Source organism: Cygnus olor, chromosome Z, assembly GCF_009769625.2.
Source record: "Cygnus olor isolate bCygOlo1 chromosome Z, bCygOlo1.pri.v2, whole genome shotgun sequence".
In the NCBI taxonomy this organism is placed as follows: domain Eukaryota; kingdom Metazoa; phylum Chordata; class Aves; order Anseriformes; family Anatidae; genus Cygnus; species Cygnus olor.
The window spans coordinates 34,284,107-34,309,952 of record NC_049198.1 but is presented as its reverse complement, the minus strand read 5'-3'; the positions used below and the strand labels follow the sequence as shown (position 1 = coordinate 34,309,952).

Genomic DNA, 25,846 nt, shown 5'->3' with positions numbered 1-25,846 from the left:
TAGTATTTCTTCATGTATTCATTACCAAGGATGGCACACTGTTCCCTACTGCTAGAATCCCCCCCCCAGTTTAACCATATGAAAAATAATTTAATAATAATAGTTTGGAGAATTGTACTGTAACACTGTATTTCACAACCAGTATTCCAGCTGAGGGCCCAATAACTAAAGACACTTTCCTGGGATGGGAAAAAAAAAAAAAAAAAAAAAAAATCATCTCTGTTTAATTTTCAGTGAAGAGTGATTTAGAGGAAACATGCAGAAATATGTTGATGCAAGTTACTGTTTCGAAAGCCAAAATAAGAATATGATGCAATTCCACAAGGAACTGTATCTATAATCACTGGGAAGAAAATATAGGATTTAAGCATAAGCATTTTAAGTACATGCCCACAAAGGATCAAGGATACAATAAAAGCATTCAATTTTGGATATTATGATGTGTATAACACAGGATTAACACTAGCGCAGGTATATCACAAAGAGAATTTAATTCTTACATTAAGCAAATTAAGAAAAAACAAATCATTCACTGACAGGTGAAGAAAATTCTCTTTTAATTTGTTTTGGTGAAACAGAACTGTCAGCAGGATGAACTCAGTAGTACTACACTAGACTAAAACGTTAATGCTTCAAAATCTTTGTGTATGTTACAGTTGATGATGTTTGTATTCAAAAAATTTGATTTGTACTTTTTCTGATTTACTCCAGTACAGATTCTGTTCAAACAAACCTACAAATATAACCTTACAAACAAACATAAAAAACACTGACAAACTTTTATTCAAATTGAAGCTGAGAGACCATTCCAAAACATGCTAGAATGAGAACCAAACTAACACACAATGTGAACGTCAACAAATGTGCCTCAAAACAACAGAGTGCACAAGTCCAGTAGTTCCATTTCTGAGTGATACAGATTTGGTTTCTTTGAACTTCCTCAAACACCTCCTCAGAACATCGCCATCTTTAAAACTCCTTTCAAGACACCAAACCATTCCATGCTGTAGATCCACATAGCACCTTCTTGTGCCTACTGTCTCCTGTTACATGCAGTCTCATCTAGAACTGCTGCAATTTCAAAACATGAAGAGAGAAGATGCCTCTCAGATTGCCTATTTACATTCAATAATTTTTAAAAATCACTTAAGTCAGTTTGCAGGTTTAAATCTTACTTGAAATATGACTTACAAAACATAAAAGGGCTTCCCAACTATGCAAGCCCTTCTTTCAAATATATTCACAGCCTTATCACTTAGGTACTTCTGGAAGTTTCATTTCCAACTTTAAATTACTTATGAGTATTTTTTTGAACCAAAGGTTATTTGGAGACTTTTGATCTAATGAGCAACAGAATCCCAAGTAATACATGTTTAGTAAGATCTTGAGGTTCTGTAAAAATACGACTTAAATAGAGATGACCTATAAAAAAATCACCAAACTGACTATGATTATAACATTCTCAGCATGGTTCTTGCTAAATCTACATGTCAAAACTGTGCTGTGTACAGAGGTATCACGTAAATAAAGTCCAACAGAATTTTCATCTACTTCAACACAGGCAAAATATCGTGATGTTTAGGGTATTCTAACTAGGCACTTCAGCATGTTGATGCTGCTGTAGAGTTTATCTTTGATTCCCTTTCAATTTGCTGCTCTTATTCAGTACTCTATACACAGGAATATTTGGAGTATAAATCCGGTGAATATCCTGAAACACAGTACAAACTTTGTTTCATATGGATGCAAATTCAAATTGCTGAAAACAGTGAGCCAAGAGGGTACCTGAAACTCAAACAAAACACTTGCTTTTGATTTAATGGCTAACCTCTGGTTTCAGTTCATTGTTTGTGGTCTGTAAGCTGTATCACAGTCTTTCCGTCCTGCTACTTCCCTTTATTCTTATAAATTATCCTTCATTTCTTTTAATATCCTTTATTTGATGACAGAATTCTTAGAACTTGGAAATTACAAGGTACCAATGAACAACTAAGGATAACAGCAACATAGAAGGAACAAGTGAGATCTTATATCAGTCCTCATTGCAAAGAAATTAAAGAAGACAGTTAATAGCTGGGAATCAAGAGATGACTTATCCAGGAACTGGCATTAAAATTTTCTGCAGGCATATATATAACATATGTAATACTTACGTGAGGAGAGACTGAGAAAATTACGTAATCTAGACAAAAGGCTCATTGAGGATCTACTTAAAGAGGGAACACAACAGGTACATAAAATTAGGACTGCTATAGTGTGTCCTAATTGAAAGTATTTTCTTTCTCTGTCAGAAACCACACGATAGTAACTAAAATAGATGAAAATCTCAGTTGTTTTCCAGACGCCTGTAATTCTGGAAATTATAGATTTATATCTGGAATTCTAGATTTGTATCATATAAATGGCAGAAACTACATTCAGTCAGTCAGCATTAGTAAAATCCCAGGTTAAATGTGTCAGTTTTAGGGCCTTACTTAAGACAGTAATAGACTTTATTAAAAAAATAGTTTGATCTTCAGTAAAATATTTTGTAACAGTGGAACAAGATAACTAGGAATTTTTAAAATATTACTTCATTGGACGTTTTTAAGAACAAGTTAACCATGTATCTATTGGCATGGTATAGAAACGTTTTTTCTAACTCACAACAAAGCAGTTCAGATTATTTCTAGAAACATTCTTGAGCCTTCTATTTCCATGACTCCATGTACCCAAATGATAGACATATCACCAATTAAAGAAAATTGATGTCCTACCAAGGCAGTTCTCCAAGAATTTGATACAGAATAGTATCAAAATAGCATTAAAATAGCAATCATGTAAACATCATAGTTTATGCCTTTTTTTTTCTTCTACTACACTAACATATTTCTAAATTTACCTGTTTTGTTAACAACATCCTGTAATTCTGTGACAGAACTGATTATTGCAGCAAGGAGCTTAGAACTAGTAAACCAGCTGAGTGCTTCAACACAATCAATTTGTTCCTCTTTGTGTCCTGTGAAAGAAAATTGGAACTAGCAATAAAACCAAGCGACACAAGTAAGGCACAATACTACCTTCAGCTCTTTCAGAAATTGACCAAACTAAGTACATAACCTACAAACCAATTCTTCTTTCAGAACATTTTAGACTATACTGAGTACTCTTCAACAACTACTAAAACAGAAAAGTAAATGGATCTTTGGTTTTGTGAAACATTTTTGATACCATTTGATCCTATAGGGGGAAGCAATCTGGTAAAAGAAAGGAACAGGAAAACTACATAATCCTTAAAAGAAAAATTTAGAAATCCTATACTAATATTTTATCTGAACCAAAATACAATCTTTTTGCATTTTTGGTATGAAAAAATAATAAAAGTGATTAATAAAAGAAGGTGAATTATCTTTTTAGAAAAAGATAAGACAAAAGATATGATAGCACCTAACTCTGAAACACATTAACACATATGTCAGAGATAACAAATAGTATGAATTCACATGTGAAGTACTGAAAGAAAAGTTACGGGTAAACAGACTAAGTAGTTCCTTTTAGTGGAAATTACATTTGTCAAGAAATCTAGAAACCTCAATTCCAGAAATGACATTTGTCATGATGTCATTATATTAGTCTTTCCACTTTATTATTAACATTATTAACTGTCATTCACTAACCATTTAATTTGACATAACATTTATAAAGCAGAAAACAATTAGCTTACTTGACAGATTATGCTTGCCTTTGGAGTCCCCTACACAAACTAGAATTCCAATGCCTTCTTTGAAACCATTTACCCAGGAGAAAAGAGAACTAGAAGACTGAGCTAAAACTTTAAGCCTGTTGGCTGCCAGAACTGCAATCACACCTCTTCGGAACACACGTATCAGGCCTTTGAATTTTCTTTTCTTCATTTTAGCTTCTTGCTTCTTTTCCTCTACACCAGAGAGAGCATGAACTAGAGTCCTAATCTCCTGGTTAACTAATTCATAGATGTTGACCTGATCCTGGAGAAGGTGTCTTTGTATAGACAGAGCACATGATCGGCCATAGAGAGGATACAAGGCACCTGCCAATAGTGCACATGCTGCCAGGAGAGATGAATGTTCCTTCTGAATCTGTGTTAACGTATTTTTCACATAAATATTTTCAAGGGCCAACTTCTCCCGTCTTTTTTCAAGGACATAGATTGTTTCCTTGTTTTTCTCTGCTGTTTCTTGGTATTCCTGGGATAATAGGGGTGGGGGGAGAAGAAACATTAACTGAAAGTTATTATTTAAATAAAAAAGAAATCAAAATCATTTTACCTAAATGAGTTGTTTTTTGTCTTTTTTTTTGATGGAATTATAACAAATTGAAGGAACAAAAATTATCAGTCATGACTGTCAAAGCATGTCTCCTAGCAAAAAGTTACAGTACCAGATACATGCAAAAACTAACAATGACATGCCAAAAATTTGCACAATCTTCAACTACAAAGTCTAGATTTCTGAAGCTAATCCACTTCTACAACAATAGAACACAGAGGGTTCAACAGTACCTGGCTATCCACAATAGTTTCATGAGTTCACTTAATAATAAGCAATTACATGCTCTAACTTCAGAAAAAAAATATTGTTCTTCAAAGGAGAAAAGAAATTTAGTGTAAGAGATAGGAAAAAAAAAATACGGAAAACTCTGGAAGATAAAACTAGACAGATTGGCAGCAGCTGGGAAAGGGGAATTAAAGGTGATCTCCTAATTACTTTGTAATCAACCCCCTACTTATATATTCACAGATTAATTAGGTCTCATACAGAACAGAGTTTTGAAGAGAATGGTGTAATACATATGTTTTTATGTTGACTACAGCCATCACAGATTTTTTCAACTTGCAGAACTGTTGTTTTTTTTGTTTTGTTTTGTGTTTTTTTTCTCCCTTCTCTAAGCCCTAAAATAGGGAAAGAGGGAGGTTTGAAACAGTAAACCCAAACAGCTAAATGAAGACTCCAAAAAGCTACGGAATATGAGGACTATGGTTATATTATGCAGATTAGGTGCTGTTGATGACAGGCGTGTTCTTATACCAGAATCAAGACAATATGCCATGGCCTCAGATGCTTAGACTAGCTTCCTGATATGTGAGAGTCCTCTGACTGAGCCACTTGAAGCTATGATTAACAGGGTTCAGTGGTACATGGAGGTAAAAATGTTTAGACACCTCACAAAAACCCCACAAGCTCAAGTCAAACTTTTATGGTCCTGTTACAATACATGAACACATAAAGGTAGAACAAGTGTAATGCTAAGTCAGTATGACAAATTAAAGAGATGATTATATCAAGTCTCAGCTGCCTCTCTTAGAGCTCTAAGCAGTTTTGTCAGAAATGGGGCAGAGGTTATTCCTGTTAGTAGTGGACAAGAGAGAAGTAAAGTGACATTTGCCAGTCACATTCCCACGTATCAACTTTGGTACTGGTCCTAAGCAAATGGGGATAGGGGCATCCTAATTTCTTCTTCCTCCTTCACCCAATAAACACAAAATGGGGAAAAATACATAAACTATCCTTAAAAAGGAAATAAAAAGATTTTGCACTTCTGGAAAAAAGTTAACCTACGTCAGCTCAGAATGTCTTTGACCAAATAAATATTTAATTATTTTTGGAAAGAGAAAGCATTTTAACTGGACTAGGAAGACAAACAGAATAACAGCTCTCTCATGACCAAACTTATACACATTGCTCTTTAAGACAAAGAAATAAAATACCACGAGGTAGACTTTACAGATGGTTTGACAATATTGATGTTGAGAGAAAAACATACTACAGTGTTTTGCATATAACCAGGTTATGTGTGTTATTAAAATACTTCCAGTGATAAAGAAATATAGTAGGTAATTAAAATACTTAATTATAAAATGCAATTTACAGGCCTCATATGTCACTTAACTGCTCTAAAATTAAGTATGCACAAGTACAAATACTTTCAGAGCTACTGCATTATTTAGAATGCTTCATTTTTACAGAGAAAAAAAAAAGAAGAAAAACTGATAGCATGACTGGAAGGAACTGAAAAGGTAAGCTGAATTTAGAAAACAACTTATGGTTTCTGGCCGTTACAGGTGAAAGGCCAACATCTGAGTAAACAAACTTAAAGTGTGATCCCTACAGGGTTGTTGGGTAGCAATACTAACATCCAGTATTCTGGCTAATTAAAGCTTATCAAAAAAACAAAACAAAACAAAAAAAAAACAGTGTTTAAATGTTTCAGGTTATATGGGAATATGCAGAAGTGAACAAGACAGTGACTACAGAAATTAAAAAATAAATTGTAAGAAAATGCACCCTCGTATTTCTAGGGGCTGATAATTAATTTTGTATTTCTCTTCATTATTTCTAGTGTTTTCTTCAAAGCTTAAAAGTACAATTTTGAAAGGGAGAGAATTCTCCTCCTAAATGTTGGCAGATCGACTTCCTTGGGTGCTTGAGTTTTGAGAGATTCCTCACTGGGCTACAGAACTTGGTAGATTCCAACAATCCTTAACAAAAGAACGGATGATACTAGCAACACAGTTTTATCCTACTTCTTACACTTTATTTTGGCAAGAAAACAGAACTGGAAGCTAGAAATATAATGATGCTGACTTCAAAAGGTTTTCCTGTATTTCAGTTGGTTTGTTTTCTGTGTTAAAACACCAATTTTTGATACAATTGTAACATAACCACAGTCGTTAGATAGTTCACCCACCTTGAAGTAAAAGCAAAGCTTCTTTACAAAAAAAAAAAAAGCAAATAAAAGAAAAGCCATTTTTCTCCCTCAAGGATTTTTTTTTCCATTACCTATTTAGTAAACCTCTTATTTTTCTCTTGAAAATAATAATTTAAAAGTAGTTACAGGAATTTTCTCTCACAATATTTGCCAGAACAAAATGCTACTATTTTAAGTGGTTGCCACAAAAATGGGGACAGATTAATAAATGTCTACATAATAAACAAACAACAACTCATAGTTAAAATTCAGAGGACTTTTCCTATGAGACTGTGTACAGACTAAATAAATAATTTGTGTGAGGCTAAGGAACAGGCACTGTAACAGAATGGTACACCGTAAAATCAAGGGGACTAAGCTTCTTCTGCTACAAAAGACAAGGAAAAAGGATATTCATTTTAAGGTCTATTGACCATATATAGAGACTAGGAACAAAGAAAAGCAGTTTCTATAGAGAGGCTTGTTTACTGCTGGTCTGCAATAAGGCCACTGTGGGAATTTCTGCCCCAGAGAAAACCTGCTTTCCAGTTACATTGTCCACCTGATCAACAATAACAGCTGTGAAGTAGAATCTGTTAATATCCATAGATCCTATCTTGGAGACAGGGACTCTGAACACTACTAGATGGGGACAAAAGCAATGGCAGTTTTCATTGCTACTAAAACCTCCATATTGCAATGTCACATTTTAATAATTAGGAAACCATTCAGAAAAGCCCCCGTTTCTCCACTTCAATTCTAAGAAACCAAAATAACAATCTCCTCAATCCATTACTCGTATTGCTGTGCAGTTAGAGCTCTCAGTTAACATGATAAAGTCATCAGCACAGATCTACGACATGTCTGAGCTGAAAGCCTTCTCTTTGCCTTCACATACGTTTGCTATGGAAACAAGGCTACAACATTAGTGTGTCTGCATAACTCTGATCCATCACAGCAGTGAGCTTGCAGATTAATATGGCCAACAGACCCAAAATGCACTACGGAAAAGACAAGTCTAATGAGAAACAAGCAGTCAGGATTAGAACAGCCCTAATAGCAGACATCCATGGAGCCTATGGACCTCAGAAAGGTAAAAGCTTAATCTGGTATTTGTAGGTTCAATGTCAGTCATAAGGTAGAAATCCAGAGGAAATGAGACTGTCTTCTTCCAAGATTGACACTAAATGCTAAGGCAGATAAGCTGGAACGTGAGAAACAACAAAGATGAGACCAGGTTTTGTTGAATGAACTCCTGTTTGAAGTTCAAAGTGTACACAGATGCTGCACTGCTTAGTTTCAACCGCTATCAGCTTGTAATCCTACACAACTTGTTTCAGAAAACATGCCCAGGTATTTATAATGGAAAGCACTTCCCTTTTAGAAAGCTAGTAGTCTTTTACAGCACGTTGATGTAAAAAGTCTTTTCCAGAAGACATGCTTAATGCACAGCCTGCAACAGAGAGTGGTATTTTCAGTGCATGCGCGTGCCAGCTACAGTTGAGCAGAATGGCATATTCAGCACCATCCCAAAGCATGGTATAGTATTACACAGAACAAATTCTCCACAACACATTACAGTCCGAAAGAGATTACACAGACCTTTGTTTCACACAGTATCCATAGCAGATAGAAATCTAAACTGCATAACCCCACTACTTCTTTTTAAAAGGAAAGGTCAATTTCAAAATTAATCTTCCTATTTCATCATTCTTTTTGTTGATAATGATCTCATAACATGAAAGTACAGCATGCTGGAGGAAGTCACTATGAGTCTGAATGCCTCTTATGGGCACTCATGGGGATGTTTTCAGCGTTGCCAATATCCAATGTGAACTGTAAATCTTGAGCAGAAAACATTTAAGATTTTAGCCCATTTCCAAAAAATCACAATAAACTGCTTTGCCTAAAAAATACTTCATAAATACGGTTTTCAGAGAGCAGACTTCCAAGCTTAAAATCAGAGACAAAAGCAGCCTTCATCTGACAAAGCATGTTTCAGATGGTAGTCACAAATAGCAAGTCATATCTTACTTCTTGCATTTCACAACAATTTTAACTGAAACATCTCTAAAGGGCTGTGATTGTAAAGACAATGAACTGCAGTGGTAGAGTAACAGTAAAAATTTTAGATGGTTAATAACTTTCCTAACAATGACTGATGACAGCTTTACACATTTGAACCATTGCTCACCAACGTATTTTTATAAAAAGTCCTTTAACACTGCTGAAATCTACCACTGTAACTGCTAATTAGTTCTCAGGGTCAGAACGAATACACCTAAATTCATCCACAGATGACACCAAATTGCTGTTATTCTACAAAGTCTTTGCAAAGCATGACACTAAAAACTAACTGCTGAACTACATAATTCCTAAATAAGCAATTTCAATCTTAAAGCTTTAGCATTCTCAAAATATATACATTAGCAACTGCCAGATGACATTAAGCACTTAAATTTCTGGAACATTTTAACAAGCAGTCACTTGTTTCCTATCCTAAGTGAATTCAATACTAGCACAGTTGTTTTAGTAGTGGTGATTTTTTAAATTTTATTTTAAAGAGATACTAAAGGTCCCTTCCAACATCAACCATTCTGTGACTCTGTAAAATTCCCAAACAACCTGAAATTGGTTAGGAGCTCAAACTACCGAAATAGTCCGTTAAATATTTACAAGGAAAAGAAATTCAGAAGTTCACAGCACCATACCTGTGCTCTTGCATGAACTTCCCCAAGGAGACCTGAGTACTGCTGTTCCAGACACTTTTTTTGTTTCTGCCAAGAGCTTTCCTGTGCTTTCATCTGTTTGGCCATTTTGCTAAAAGCTTCTTCCTGGCTTTGTTGAAGCTCCTTCATAGTATCGTACTTGTTCTTATAAACATATTCTAGGTGAGATATCTGCATGACAAGCATTTAAAAAGAATTTTTTTTTATCTCTTGATAAACTTTTGGACTTTAGCTGTACATATTAATTAAATTACAGAGTCTTCCCCAGCATAAAATCTAAATTTCAATTTCTTCAACTTATTTATTAAAAGTAAAAAGCCTTTCATGACAGATTGTTTCCTTGAATCTTGCAAGACACATGCTGGAATAATGGCTTTTCTCTATTTTCTGTTTGTTCATCCCTATACCCCCTTGAACATAACTGTTGCCTTCTGAACCTTAACTAGACATCCCTTACTCATTTTGAAAGAAGCGCATTAAATCTTACAATGCTAAATTAGTAATCCAAGTATACCAGTCCTCTAGCAGTCTGCAAGAACTTAAAGTAATAATGAAAAAACAGTCCTTAATTTCACTTTTTGTTTGATTGGAAAGCCAAGACATTCCACATATTATTGAGTATGAAAACAATTGCAAGAAGCTTTAGTGTACAGAATGTTTTTCTCAAAATAAGCTCATCAGTTTATAATGCAATTTCAATGAACATGAAGTGATTCACTCTGTGATTTAACTTTGCAGCTCCCATGCAAACCAAATGGAGGAATGAATTAAGTTAGCAACAATTTCTAAATGCATGTACATGCACTTTGTTGTGAAAGATTATCAGCAATATACCTTCCAAATACATCACATCAAAATGCGGGAGAAAAACTTTTGTTTTCAAGAAGTGGGTACACCACAGGTAACAACACTGCCCCAAATCTGTGAAACGCTGGTAAGTACATGACAAGAGCCCTAGAAACCTCACAATCAATCTCAATAACCATACTAAATTAAACTGTAAGAAAGAGTTAGGCACACATACACACAAAAACACTGCCAACAATGTTCATTCCCATCTCCTCCCTTCCATTCTCCTTCCTCCTCTACATTGAAATGAAAATAGAAATGTTGTCTTTCTGTATAATCCAGAATTTATTCTAAACTATCCCTCTTTAGTGATTTTGATTTTTTACTAAATGATGGAAGGAATCAAAATGATTCATTGTAACTAGCCCTGTCCCTTACACAAGCCAGAAAAGTGGTTACAATTCCAGCAGATGAGAAAGTTCTGAAAGAGCTTTTCCCTTCCTATGCTCAGTAACAAAACGTCAGGGCAGCCAAGATCTGGAATCATTCTAGTAGTCCATGTCAGCACAGGACCGACCCGATCAATGGAGTCAGAACATGAACTGAATGAAATTAAAGAGTGGTATATGTTAGTCAGCGGAACCAGTCTCAGTCTCTTCTTCCTAAAAACGTAGGGATTTCTGGGGAGAAGGGCCATGGAAGTTCATTAATATTAAGATCACTCAGAAAAGTACAGTTTCTCCCTTGAACAAATATTAACATATGTTGACATGATTTATAAAAATAACTATTTTCTACTGTATTTCTGAATACAAATATTATAATCAATAAATCATAGTTAAACAAAAAATACATTGGCATTTTTTTCAAATATTATATCCAAATCTTAAACACATAATTTAAAGATGATGTTCCTGAAGCAAGTGCATTTTGTTTCTGTTTTATGCTAAAATAAAGACTTGCTTTATTAGTGTAAATGACTAAGTTCTTTGAATTGCTTCATCAGTAAGATTAATTTATTTTCTTTTAATTAGGTCCCTGTGGCTAATATTGGCTAGTACTATTAGCATGTCCTGCACAGAAAGCGGAGCTTAGAGACTTCATACAGACTTCAGTCACATTTACATGCCCACAGCAATGGCATCAAACTGAGTTGTAGACAAGCCATAATTAATGGTATTGAATTATTAACGTCCAAATTCTTTTTGAAATAAGATGAATGTCAGTCCTTTTTAATGATACTGTGATGTGGACAAATGTCACTGAATTTAATAGAGGTAGCTGGTGCCTAAGGACACTTACCTTCTCATTAGCCCTGTTGAGGTCTAAGATCAGGGCATCAACATTCTCCTGCAAGACTGCACAAAGCTCAGACCAAGAGAATCTATCTAGGATGCCTTCTGGTTGTTTTATAAGCACACAGCCAGCTACCAACCGCTGGTACAAGCCATGGAGGAAGGTTAGCTTCTCCTGAGACAAAAGAAAATGTAACTGTTATATATGAACAGTGTTAGAATCTAAAGAGGTGCATCACACTTGCAGTAATATGAGCTGCACACAACTGAGGAGAAAAAAAAAAGTCACCAAGCTCATTGTCAATCTTTTGAAAAGCAATACTGCTAATATTTGCAGTCAAATATATTAAAGCCAGAGTAAGAATACAATTTTTACAAAACTTGTCTGGTTATACATAGCATATATATACAGAAAGTCTGATCCTGCAGTGCTCATAACCACTACCTAATACAGATACAATTTTCAGTGTTATTAGTAAATGCAATTTAATTATTCATGTTAACACTTACAGGTACATTCAAACTGTACCCACCTGCAATATCTGCATAGCACACAGAAAAGAGCCTGACTGGCTTGGCAGCACAAACCACTGATCCAACAACTGACACTTTAAATTCCTTCGAAAATTTCTTTTGCATGGAATATATATAACCAAATAGCTACACAAAACAGGCTTATGGCTTCATCAGCTACATTTCATGAACCGCATCTCGTTCATTTACAGTGACTTTAGTCAGTGGTATAATAAATTGATGCAAATTGTACATAATCTTTAGCAACAATAGTATGCAAAGGAAATTCCAGACTTCATCCTTCTAGTACAGATATGCAACTTAGTAGCTTTCATTACGAAAACAATAGAAAGCTGTACCTCAATAACCGCCAGAAACGGAGCCTTTATTCAAAGTCAATAAACCAGTGGAAAGGTTCTCACTGTTTGCCAGGGGCCCTAGTGAAGCTTTAAAACAAGAAATTGCGGATGACTAAGTTGAGGAACTATGGTCTTCCTGAGACCTTTCCATTGCACTTAGGTGCATTTTCTCACAATTATTTAATGGTATTTTAACTTAAAAAAAAAAAAAAAAGAGTAGTTCAGTTTGTTTTAACTTCATTTTTGGCAGATCTTCTATTTCCCCAAGGAAAATGCAGTGTGCCACCATCATAGCATTTTTGCTTGAGCTGTGATAAACTAAGGATGATAATTATCCATTTGGCATGAAAATAAGGGATCCCAAGACCCCAAATCAATTCACACATGTTGAACGCAACCACAGTGCTGTAGACATGCTGACTTTACAATATAACCAGGCTTCTAGTTTCCTTCACTTTAATCATTATCTGATGTGTGCATAACAATTCCAGCTGCTTCATGTGGACACTATTTAAATACCAGACTGCTAGAGAGGTGGAAAGAATGTTCCCTTTTTACTCAGTAGGCAACCAAATTTAAATTTGTGGAAGTAATGAGCTCAATGTGCACAACAACAATGATAAAGAAAATCACTGCTATTGCTAATACAGAACTACTTTACTGGGAGGAAATAATAAAGCAACAAAATTAACATCTGTAAACAAATACAAAGAGAGGGAGAGATAACAGTTCTGAGATAAGATTTTTTTGAAGCAATTCCTACTTACAGCACACCACAATGAGCTAAAAGGTCACAAATAAGAATTTTTAGGTTTTTTGTCAGGCATGCAAAATTACCTCAATTCCACATTTGCTATCTATCAATTGCTATGTGAATCAGTAATTAACAACATGTGAAGATGATACTGTTGTAGGTTCCAACCATAGAATATTCCTGTTAACTTTCAGTTTGAAAGAAAGAAAAAATGTTCATTGAGCATATCTGTTTTAAATAATTTCAGTTGTTCAAAAACTCAAAATACTGGAAGAGTTAAGATATTAGTTCCAACGCAGATGGAAGCAGAAGCAATATATCCTGAGATCTTGTAGATATTAAATACATTTTTTAAAATACATATCTTAAAATCATATTTTGGGGATAAATCTGTTAAGTCTAAAGGTAACCATGTGATGTATGTAAATGTACAAAGTAAAGATTAAATAAAGTCTCTTTCTGACAGTCATCTTGTCTCTGGTAATACCTCCATATCCTTCTGGTAAGCCCTGGTAAGCTTCTGGATTTCATTTTCAGATTCTGTGGCACATATTTTCTCCTCCTCCCAGCACTGCTGTACATTCTGTAGCTCCATTTTTAAAGCTCCTATTAAAATCTCTTTGTCTGCACACTTAGTATGCAGATGATTTAACTCTTTATTGGCACCAGCCAAGTTATCCTGTGCTTCCTGTAGAACAGAGACACAGAACAGAAAGGTTGGTACCTTACTCCAGAGCTTTGCATCTGAGGAAGTAAACATTCACATTGCCACGTGTTCAGAAGACTCCAGGCTAATCTGACTACATCTTGCCAATAATAGATTCTCAACACTGACAATAGTCCTTTTCCACAGCTTAGAACTAGACAGCATCAGAAATCCATCTCAGAAAGTTAAAAACTCCATGGTACAATGACTTTTCTTTTTGAATTCAAAATCCAGTTTATCTCCCCAAATGAGAATTCAAAAGTCATGAACGCAAGTTATCCTCCGCAGGGTGAATTGGTCTTTGAGACAGTGAAAAGATACATTATTTTCGTAAGTAAATCTTTGATCCATTACAGCCAGATTGGTGGACAACAGAGCTACTGTGAACCACTATATTCTTTATCTGCACGGAAAAAAATAATAATTTGAGGACTCCCTTTGGAGGTTTGACCATGAAAAGAAATTAATCATCAGAAATGGCCATAAAGATCATGTTACCAATACCAAACCTCACAAGATAAACAAAGAATTTATTAAACTATCCCTTGTAAGACAAAAGATTGCTGACATACACATGCTTACCCTTCCTACAAGCACTGGACTTCCAGAACTGCTAAAGTTTGTTAAAGGTCAAAACGAAAGTATTGTTTCTTTTTCATACAACCATAGCTGCTTATATGGGAAATGTAATAGGAAAGATGCTTCCAACTCATGAGACAATGACTTTTCTTTTTCTTAATGAAAATATTACAATATTAAAGCACCAGTAAGTTTCTAACAAATGTTTTTAGGCTGGACCTAGTTTTCAATCATTTATTAAATTTTATCACTGAAGATTTAAAGTGATTGTGTGCATACACAATCACTTTGTATGTACTACATACAAAGCAGCACCATCTGTGTGCAGAAAACGTATTTTTTGCTTGAAGAGTACACAAATCTGTTTCAATGGGGTCTGCAAAAAATGAAGCACCTAAGCTTTAAAAAGACCTCATAAAGAAGCAAAAACCATAAGTGTCCTGAACATAAACTAGTTAGTAAAGAAAGTTCAGATCAGATGAAAGGATATGATGTTCAAGTATAAATGAATATGAAGATTTAATAAATGTTGCAGAAATATCTCTGACTAAATTGAAGTGATGAAGCAGTATATCCCCTGCAAAACAATCTGAGAAACACTGGGAGTAGAGACATTCTATTTTGGCAGTAATATAATACACTGCCAGCAGGAACATTAAGTTTAACCATGACCTCAGGACTTCCTCACTCCCTTGGCCACTGATGTAACCAGACAGGACGTTACAAAAGTAGTATGTTAGCAAAAACAAAACAAAACAAACAAACAAAAAAACCTCTTTACTCAGAAAGGTTTCTGAAGTGTATTTACCAGTTCCCAGGTATATCTTACTGGTATACCTGATGCTTCATACATATATTAACTTGTCTGTTTTGATAAACAAAAACTAAGAATGGACATCTTTAATAACATCTCCTTTCACATGAACAGAGGTAAAGTTTTCGTAATTTTTAGTTTTCTTGAGAAAAGTAGATACAATTAGTTAAAAAACTACTGAAAGTCATCTCAATATAAAACAATACTTTAAAATTGAAAAACAGATTTCAAATTATTTCAGAAGTGCAATCATTGAAATGCTCAGTTATGTAGACTCAGGTGGTAACCAGAATGAGATAGAATGACACACAACCTTGCAGGGTAACTAGTCTGCTCAACAGAATACAGTGATTCATAGACTTACTCAGATACGATGAAAAGATAACTTACATCCAGATGGATACTTTTTGCAGAACTTTCAAATTTGATGTTAAGTTCATGAAACCATACCTTAAGGTCTTGACTTAAAGCATACATTTTCTCTTTGGATATCTCAAGTTCTTTTGTCATCTTTTCACACAAAGCCTTCATTTTCCCAAGCTGTGAAAAACACAGAGGTCAAAATGGCTCTTACGGAAGAGCTATATAATCACTTGAATATAAACGAAGAATTTTATATAATAAATTCATTTTCAATTCAAATCCTTTGACAATATTTATACTCTCCACAATCTAAATAATGTGCTATTAAAAAAAAAAAAAGCACTAAAAACTCTTTTATAGTGATTTATGATAAATAGCAGTGGCTAAAATCCCAAACTGAGCCCATCATTAACTTTCCCATCAACTCTCAAAATATCTGACAAAAACAAGGACTTTGAAGTGTGTTTGAAATGTAATAAATTCAGATTATGATTCAGGGAGTGGTTTGAGAAAACATGCTTGCAAAGTCACTGGCCTTTTGCACAAAGTGTCCAGCTAAGAGAATAGTCTCTTGCTTTTTACTGAGTGCTGCACAGCAGTCAGATACCAAGAAGCAGCAGTAATGATCCCAAGAGAGACGTGTTGACTTGTCAACTTTTTAGGTTTTAGAAGCAGCCACCTTAGTGGTCCATAATGACCAGTAGGTGTACTAGCTTCACTTTCAGAAAAAAAAAGATAATAACGCATCACTATAACCTTTGTTGTTGGTTACCTGATGATAAGGTTAGTAACACATTCGTCTGAAATAAACCATCGAATAGATATGTACTACATTGAAGGCTACTGCTCACACCTGAGCATTCAGAAACAACTCTGAAGTAAAATATCCCATTTACAAAATTTACAAATTACTCTGAATTTTTTTTTGTTGTTGTTCAATTTCAGATCAGGAGACCTGGCAGAACCCTCAGAAATGATTATGGCAAATTGCAGACTGCAACTGGAATATTTCCAGTCTTTTTACGGTTAGTAATGGTCTAGTAGCCGTTTTTCTCTCCCCAAACATATTCTAGCCTCTGCACTAGAGCGTCTGCACATTCTGCACATAAAGTCAAAAGCTTATTCTCCATCAAAAACAAAACACGCATACAACTTTCAGTCACACAAACAAACTATATAATTTAATCTAGTCATTTACACAGTAAATTAAATGTGACAAATTACAAGTTTACCAGCATATTTCACATACCCACACAGGTGTACATGTATATTAATAATTCCATCAGTATGTGTGGTCTTGTTGGAAATCTCACTACAAAAATAACCACTACATAATTACTCAAAACTAAACCGTTACTGCTGTGTATTAAAACATCCTATTTTTATTGCACAGTGCCCTTCATAGTCCCTTTGAGTTTTATTGTGTTATTACAAACAGTTTTACTACTACACATATCTAATATACAAAAAAACAAAAGCAGTGTTATCTTTGGGGACGGGGTAATCAAGAAGGACAGAGCACTGCCCTTTCTGTGCACCATGAAGGTGCTCAGTGATCTCTGGCTCTGTATGACAACTTCAGGGTCAGTCACATGCAGTCCTACTGGGAAGTCTTGTGGCAGGTCATCAGTTGGTCCTGCTCTGCTTGCGATTTATTTTCCTTGACAGTTCATTCTTCTTTCTGTCAGAATACCCTCTTTGCTTTCTTAGCAGCCACCCCCTTGGTCTCCCCACTGCTGTCTCTGGCACGGTTTCACAACAAAGCACATCACTAAGCCAAAGCCTGCTGAGTCGACTTTTCAACTGTGCTGCACACCACGTGACACTCCTCCTCCCAAATAACAATTCGCTGTGGGTAATATGTTCCTAGTTACTCTGCAGCTTCCAGACTTGGGTCTCAGAAGAGTTTCATAATGACTATACACGTCGGCTCTCTTATCTCACTGGGAGAGACCTAACAGTGCTTGCTGTTTACAAAAGTATAATTGTTTCCATGGTCACTTATTTTTGCGCCCACTGAACAAACTCAAAGGTCTTCCAGGAGACCATGCTTTTTCCTGTAAGACAGGCAAAGCTGATATACTTTTTTTTTTTTTTTTAATATTGCGAATGCCTAGCTAGACTATGCATTTGCCAAAACAAAAGACGAAACCTAAAAATGAAAAAACATCACTGGCATTTTTACCGTCTTACTACACCTTGCTCTTCCGTATTTGCCAATTTTATCCAAAGATAAGCTAATTAAAATTTTGTACAGAAAAGCTTTAACAAAGTGTAGTTAACTTCTCTCTACAGCCTTTAAAGCTACAAATTCATAAAAACTTTAAACCCAAGAGGATTAATTTAATCACATTAGCAATACAAATGAGAAAATAAATGCAAGATTGTGACTTTTCAGACAGTAAAATAAAAGGTCAGTAGAACTGCATGAAAAGTATTTTTTTTTTCAAGGGCAGGACTCCCAAAATTGAAATGTATCAATTGCCATCTTAGGTATCTTAAGGAAAGTACTGTCAAGGTACTATTTTACTTGAAAAGACTGCAAAACGCCATCAAAAAATAGAGACTTCATCATAAACACACTCATCTCAGAAAATTATGCCACTTTTTAAATATACAAGGGAATGCATACTTGCATATCTGATACCAATGACTGCTGAGTCTTAAGTGGTATTTAGGAGTACTGTAATATACACTGCCCAAACTCTTACATCTTGTCTTCTTTTAACTGAAATCCTAGATATGGAAGACCTATTTCCATGAATGATTATTGAAAATAATAAGCCCAACAGATTAAAAAAAAAAAAAAGTGGGAAAAAAAAACTCTTTTCCCCGTCCCCCCAAATATAACTGAAACTTTACCGCAGGGCAAGCTTAGAGAAATAGTAGTGACAGAGGCTATTTCTTTTTGTATATGTGAAGCTGTCAGCTCAATATTCCCTCTCTTCTGACCTTTGTTACAAGCAAAGCGTATGTACTGCTGCAGGCTGAAGGCAATACATATAGAGCCAAACAGTGCAAGTGTTACCTCATTAGATGTATCTTCCAGCTTGTTCTGGTAAGCTGTCAAGGTACAACTCAAAGTCTCAAGGACAGAGAAGCTTGAAGGCTTATCTTTGTCCTTACAAGTGCCTAAAGAAAAATAGAGAATGAAAATTAAGCCCATAAAGCCACAGAGAGAAAACTACTCACACTGGATGAGAAATATTAAAATTAGTTAGGGCTTCAGTGACAATACAAAACACTGAACAGCAGCCTTTCTTTCCACAAAAGATAAAGCTGACTAGCCATACCTTCATAGCAAATACAGCTGAAAGACATTTGTATAAAACTTGCAATACAAGATACAGGACTGTAAATTCTGGATTACATTTTTACCTAATGTATTTGGTATGCAGTCTCAAATATAATTTCTACAGTGGTCAAAACTGTGTCATTCAGTCAGACCAGCCAACATTAAAACCACACAATAACACACTTTGAAAAACACACTGCCTGAAAGTTAAGCATGTTACACTTTTCTTGACATTATTTTGCTGTTGTGACTAAGCATGCAAATTATAATGTAGTACTTCATTTACTCAAAGCTTTACTGAGCCAAAGATCACATGACTGACTATATTATGCTTGGAGAGGTCTTAAAAACCTTTTAAATGATCTAGAATTTCATTCCAAAGGAAATAATAAAAAAAAGTATTATCTGTCTGCAGAGTCCTACATAATGTTTCAATTATAAATCTTCAAGCTGATATATCCATTATATACACACTATACTTATTTATTAAACCTTTAGATGGAGACTTCTGATCTGGTTGCCTTAATTAGGGACATATGAACAAGTCTGAACATTCCAAAGGCTGTAGTACAATGTGCTAAGAAAGCAAAACAACCCTATATTGATCAAGAGGTCACAAGATGTCAGCTGATATTAAATTTCCAAGAAAAACGTACTCGTTTTTTCTGGTGTTACAGCAAAATAGCAAGTTATTGACAGATTCCTCCTCAGCTTTGTTTATATTAGTATGCAACTTTTATAAGTCCATTTTGTAACAAATGATAACATCACCTTTTCCTCAAGCCTTGAAGATAAGAATGTACAGGGCTTCTCCCTATTACCCACTGCAGGAATATTTTGAAGTGATCCTATTGTACAGAAAAGAAAAAAAAAAGAAAAAAAGAGAAAAAAAAGTACTATTCTTCTACACTTCTAGCTCCAAAAAAGCTGTGATGAGTAATGTGCATTTATCATCAATTTTCCCAGGGTGGCTCATAAAGTCAAATCAGATACTAAACACTAAGTCTTTTCATTGGGTCAGTCACAGTCCTGAATGAAATTTTGTCAGTCAGAGAAGGTGCCCTTACAGACTTCCAAGTTGTTGGATTTTTTTTATTATTTTTAAAGAATCCTGTGGTTAGTATTACCTAATTAGTGTGATATTCTAAAAAATTAGATTTATCCTGTATGCCACACATAACACACTATTGTTAGTGGAAAACCTGCACACACATGCAAGTTAGAAAATACTGCCAACAGCCATTCTGAAAATTTAAGTTTTAAATTAATTACTGACTTCTTTCCCAGCCCTTCAATGCCAGAAAGCATACAGTATGGCTGAGTACTATTCAGATTGGACACTAACTTTTCTATTCAACTTGCTGGCCAGCTGTTTCTGTCAAAGTTACGCCTAGAAAAACCAATACAGTTTTGTAAATTTGTTTTCAGTCTCAGGAGCATAATCTGCCCTACAGCATAAAAGTGAACTTAGAAAGAATGTACATAAAAGTGAATTTAGAAATAAGGCACATCTCTAGGACAGAATGCTGCTCCGTCTTATCAGGTACCTCCAGTGGACAGCTATTTTCCACAGTTTCTAACCATCTACAGAGTCAGGGAAAAGCAAGATCTTCTCAATGGGAGTCCAGTGCCCTGACTCAAAACTCTGAGTCCTAGAACTGTCCCAGATGGCAATTTATTACACTTACAATCATCCTGAGAAAAAATCATAAAATCTGACCTTTTGTGAGAAGTTCAGATTTTAGATATAATAACAGATCTGTAACACCTTACAATACTGCCGTTTTACCATAGCTAAAGTTAAGGATGCACAGGACTCCAGTGCTGTCTTTTCAATTACAAAAGCAATTTCTTCCTATTATCTATTGTAGGAACACTTTGCAGTGAACCTATTGCACAGGAAAAAAAAAAAAGTACTGCTCTTCCTTACTTCCAGCTCCAAAGAAGCTGTAACACGCAGCTATCGTCAATTTAAAATAATAGCCATTAAGTCAATCTAGCAGTTGTCTTCCAATCCATATTTTTCATCAAGCTGTCTAAATAATGTATCTTCACTTCTGAAGTCCCAACCTGCAATGCTGTCCCTAAAACATGTCTTTGAACTGTCTTAATTTGTATCATGGTTGCCAAGAACAGACTTTTGCCAGTAAACTTTCCATCCTGGCATTCTTTGCCTTTGCTGCAACCTTATTTTCTAGGCAGCCCAGCTTGCCAACAGAAATACCAGATTCCACCTTCCTGCATTAGCTGAAAACAAGCCTACAGCTTTAATACTGGCCAAATGTTGTCTGTTTCCATACAGCTATGCAGAAGACATGCAACATAATCCAAATGGCACTGTCTTGCTGGAGAGGCCCTTACTTCAGCAACGAGGGGGAAAACAATACTTGAAGCATTTGCCCAGTATCACCTAAGAGTTTTGGGGAAAAATCTGGGGAAAATGCCAGGTTCAACATGACTCTGACAGGAGGTAAAAAGATGAGTAAACTACTCTTTCAGTCTTTCTACTGATTCAAACAGCTAAAACTCTTATCTCTTTATACTCAATTCACAATTTTCTTTTTTTTTTTTCAGATTACTGCAACTTTTTTTTCCTTTCTTTCCTTTTAAAATGAAGACAAATTTCTCTGAGCACACGCCCTACAGGTGAGTAACTGCAAAATATGACAAACTGAATATGAACAAACTGAAATCATGCAAATTGGCTGGTAACAGTAACAATGCTGTGGAATATTTATAAAGGTCACTTAAAGAGAGGAAGATGTAGATTGTGCTCCTTAGTTTGGAATGTATAAAGATTTTTTTTTTAATTTCTTTTAATCTGACAAATATAAAGTCTTCTTCTCTTTTTCCTGGATAGCTCCAAAAGCACAGTAACTATCAGCACTTAAATGAAGGGTCTGGAGCCTTTATACTGACAGATTTTTAAGGAAAAATTTTGACCACTGGAGTTGAAAGTCTAAAGAAAAAAGAATCAAAACAAGGAAAACTGTCCAGTCAACTGTGGGTCGTGTAGCATCAATTCCCCGCTTCTGCTAATTAAACTATGAAGATTTACCAGTGATTTTGATTTTTACTGGCATCAAGGCATTTCCATTTCAAATAAGACTTTTTTTTTGAAAACTTATATTGTTAGATAATAAATTCCTAAGTGTAACACGTTAAGCTGAGAGCATTAAAAATGTTAAGTTTCACACTTAAAAGCATACTGAACATGTAGAACAAATATATTTGTCAACATCCACTTCAGTATTAGAGATAAAGACTCAATCTACAGCAGTGCTAAATTTGACTTTCTGCCTCAACTAAGCCTCTACAGAGACACTGAAGCTTAAAAAAAGATCCCTTTAAATAAGTTCTTTCGAAGTTTACTTCAAACAACAAAAGCAAATTAATACTGAAGTTACCAAATCCCTAATAAGACAGAAACAGTTCAAAGCTGTTCTCTGCAAGGTTTATCATGAGGGAGAACAGAAAACCTATCCAAAAGACAATTACTGCTTTGGAACTACACTTTGGCAGCAGCATCCAGCTCCCTCCAGAATTGCAGTATCCCCTCTGGGCATGTGGAACTTTGCAAGACTGAGGAAAACATACAGATTTGAAGAGCTTTTCAGTCTGACATATCTGCAGCAAACCTATAGGTATTACCCACAGGAATTACACTTATGATTACAGAATAAGACTGATACCAGCTCCCAAATAAAAGTTATATAGCCCATATGAAGAAATCAATTTATCACATATTCAAGGCTAGGCCTTTGAGAGCAAAAGAATTCCTAGGAAGTTCCTTTACTCTATTTTAACAGTGCTAGGCCTTAAAAAAATCTTAATTTATATGCGCATCTTTCCTTAAAGATGTTATACCACCTTTTATGTCTATTGTTGCTAAACATTGCAGAAACTTGTCATCACAATTTAAATCAAATAAATTAATTTGCCCTTTAAGAAACATTTGACCTGTTTTTGTTTTGTTTTGTTTTGGTGGTGGTTGTTGTTGTTGTTTTTTCCAGTTTATTTGCTCTGTAAATTGAAAGCTTTTTGTGTCTAGCATATGACTTTCTAACAGGAATCACATAGAGATTTTTTTTTATACATAGCTTTTAATGAAGATTCAAATGAAAAAAGTGTATTGTTTTCACTCTTTAAAAAAGATCACAAGCTTTTATATTAAAATTCTGTTTGTTAGCCACAATTTCAAATATTTATGCACGCAGCCGTTTGTTGACTGACAACTACTAACTTGCAATTCATTATAATTAGAACAGAAAAATAATTGCATTAGATCAATTGAATGCAATACAATATTAGTGCACACTCAACAGCAAAAAGTATTGTGTTATATCATGTGTCCTACACAACCTTTTTGAATATATGACCTTTAAGTTGCTGAAGGTTGCCTGAGAATTTGGCTCAGTTCAGGCAAAACATCTGTTCCCTTTGCAGGTATACTGTAAGGACTTTTTTCTCAGTTGGATTTAGAGCACAGCAAGTGAGCCCTTTTCTGACCGATCATATACACCCCAGCATTTGTAAATCAAGCTCTGGGCTGACAACAGCAGGTCCACATTCCGTCACCCTTTCTCAGCTAGGAAGGCCATTTGACTGCTGTGAGAACTGCTCTTATCATGTCATCAAATCAAAGCATGTTGAGAAGAGGGAATGCAAGAGGCATCTGCAGAATTCCCACAATGTAGTGACTTTGGAACATTGACAGATGCATCTGTCATTTTATACCTTCAACTAACCTGCTGTCCGCTGGCCTGACATAGCAAAGCTGTCCAAGAGTAACTCCAGCTCTCTCATGTTGTTTTCATACGTCTCTGTTAGAAAGACCTGGTGTTTCTTGGCCTTTATTTGACAGGAGAGACAGACAGGAGGGGGGAAAAGAAATCCATTAAAATAGTAAACATAAGCAATACAGATCATGGTATTTTTATTGCCTTTTACGTTTAGATTCATGTTATACTTTTAACACTTCTTTTCCTGAGTCAAATGAGCTAATGCCACAAATAATTAACAGGGTTTCATGGAAACTTGAAGCACATTTAAAATAGACGTAAAGGCTTCAGGTAGTCAAAATAAAAATAAAAATTGTTCTTGAAGATCTTGTGCTTTAAAAATATCTTAATGAACGATGATTAACTGCTGCCCATGAAGCAATATGCAAGCAATGAAATCTATTGTTATACCCTACAAGGGCATCCAGAAAGACACCAAACTACTGGCAGACAGTCTAGAAATTCATGATTTGGCACTCTGTCAAATCCCACACCTATTCTCATTGCAAACCTGCCTACTTCAATTGTTAGTATCTTCCAAGCTTGATAGTTATTTCCTCAACCTCAAAAACTTCTCCCTATGAATGGAATGTAAAGCAGCAGAGCCTTTCAGCTTCTAGCATTGAATTTTCTTAAAGAAAGCTGTTAAGTGCAACCTATTGTTCAAATTAAGACACTGTTTTTATATTGAGGGTAGAATGGTATTATAGCAGAGTTTTTAATCAATGCAATAATATCGACTGTATCAAATCATTCTTTCAATTTATATCCAATATTAAAACTTGCAGCTTTCAAAGACTGCTATTACAGATGCATCTGTAATTCCAGACAAGACTAACATCCTGTTGGACATATGTAGCTTTGACTTCTCAAAAGAAAAGTATAATTTTAGATGATCATTGACAAAGTGTGTTCCAATTCACAAGTTTAAAAAAATCAAGAGGAAACTAGATTTAAATATTTTTTTCATAATTTTCTTATAACAAGGTTTATGTTCAAAGATGTCAAAGGTTATGTTCAAAGATGTTATGTTCAAACTAATTATTTTTAATTACTCAATTTATTTTTATTCTAAATTCTAATACCTATTTGACTAATTTCCACTTCTACTTTGTTATGGATGTTTACCCTATTTGCACTGAAAAAAATCCTACTGTTTTCTATCATATCTATAAACCATCGCTTTAATTATGTTTCACTGCACATGTAAAGACCCAGTCAATTTCTCAAGTGTGGAAAACATCCTCCCTAAGAAAACTGCTACTGCTACATACTAGTAGCGTAAAAGTGGCAGGCAAAAAAAAAAAAAAAAAAAAGGAAAAAAAAAAGACATTTAATTCTCTGCAGTGTTCTTCACTACTCAGTTTAAATATTTTATAAATTTGCTTTACTCTTTCAATTTTAATTATATGTACTGTATATCAACTAATATATTATTCATGTGTCTATTTCAATGTTAGGTCCCCTGTAGCATTTACACGCCTTTCCTTGTGTGAGAGTTTGTACTACACTTCATAAAGAATTTCCATATCACTTCTATATATTTAAAAATAAGAAAGTTTTAATTCTTAGTCTATAAAATTTTCTGTGTAGAGAGAGATTGTATTTGCTGAAATCCAGTAAAAATAGTTCACAGGATGCAAATATATGAAATTCATTACTGTCCTGTACTGATATAATCTCAAAGACCTCACATACTAAAAATAAGTTAGCAACATGATCAGCATCATCATAGAATAAATACTCTTTTTTACATAAAGCACTCCAGCACAGACAAGAGCAAACTAAATTTTCCCAGAAAAACCCTTTCCCATGAAAAATTCAAATGTGAGAATTCTTTTTCTCTCCTAATTCAGTTTTTTCATTTGATTTAGTTAATTTACCACAATTTAGACAGTATATTGCAGTTTATTTAGTCTTCACTACTGCTCTGTGCTTTATTTGCTAACTGCATCCATACTCTCTAAACCAATTTCAGTCTCTGTTTTTCAACAGCAATAAAGATCAAAAGGAAATTCTTTAGACTAGCCAGTTTCTCCACACTTCTGCTGCAAAAAAAATTGTATCCTTCCTTTCTAACTCCCATTTTCAATCACTCTCTCCCATTATTAGAAATGAATAGAAATACAGTGAACTACAGTGTAGGAAATCCAGACACTGGATA

The 25,846-nt window shown here is 34.8% G+C and overlaps 1 protein-coding gene across 13 annotated transcripts in view; it reads right to left on the bottom strand.

Annotated features, from left to right (window-relative positions):
* CCDC171 (coiled-coil domain containing 171) overlaps positions 1-25,846 on the bottom strand; it is a 167,926-nt gene that overhangs the window by 88,635 nt on the left and 53,445 nt on the right. For 11 of the 13 annotated variants that reach the window (XM_040540969.1, XM_040540965.1, XM_040540963.1 and 8 more), the window contains 8 exons: positions 23,650-23,752; positions 18,635-18,738; positions 15,694-15,783; positions 13,632-13,832; positions 11,526-11,693; positions 9,417-9,605; positions 3,704-4,205; positions 2,882-2,998 (listed from right to left, as the gene is read on the bottom strand). In XM_040540969.1, coding sequence (XP_040396903.1) covers positions 2,882-2,998; positions 3,704-4,205; positions 9,417-9,605; positions 11,526-11,693; positions 13,632-13,832; positions 15,694-15,783; positions 18,635-18,738; positions 23,650-23,752 — 1,474 coding nt within the window. The remainder of the gene's footprint in view (positions 1-2,881; positions 2,999-3,703; positions 4,206-9,416; positions 9,606-11,525; positions 11,694-13,631; positions 13,833-15,693; positions 15,784-18,634; positions 18,739-23,649; positions 23,753-25,846) is intronic. The other 2 variants (XM_040540968.1, XM_040540971.1) reach the window with 1 other exon arrangement.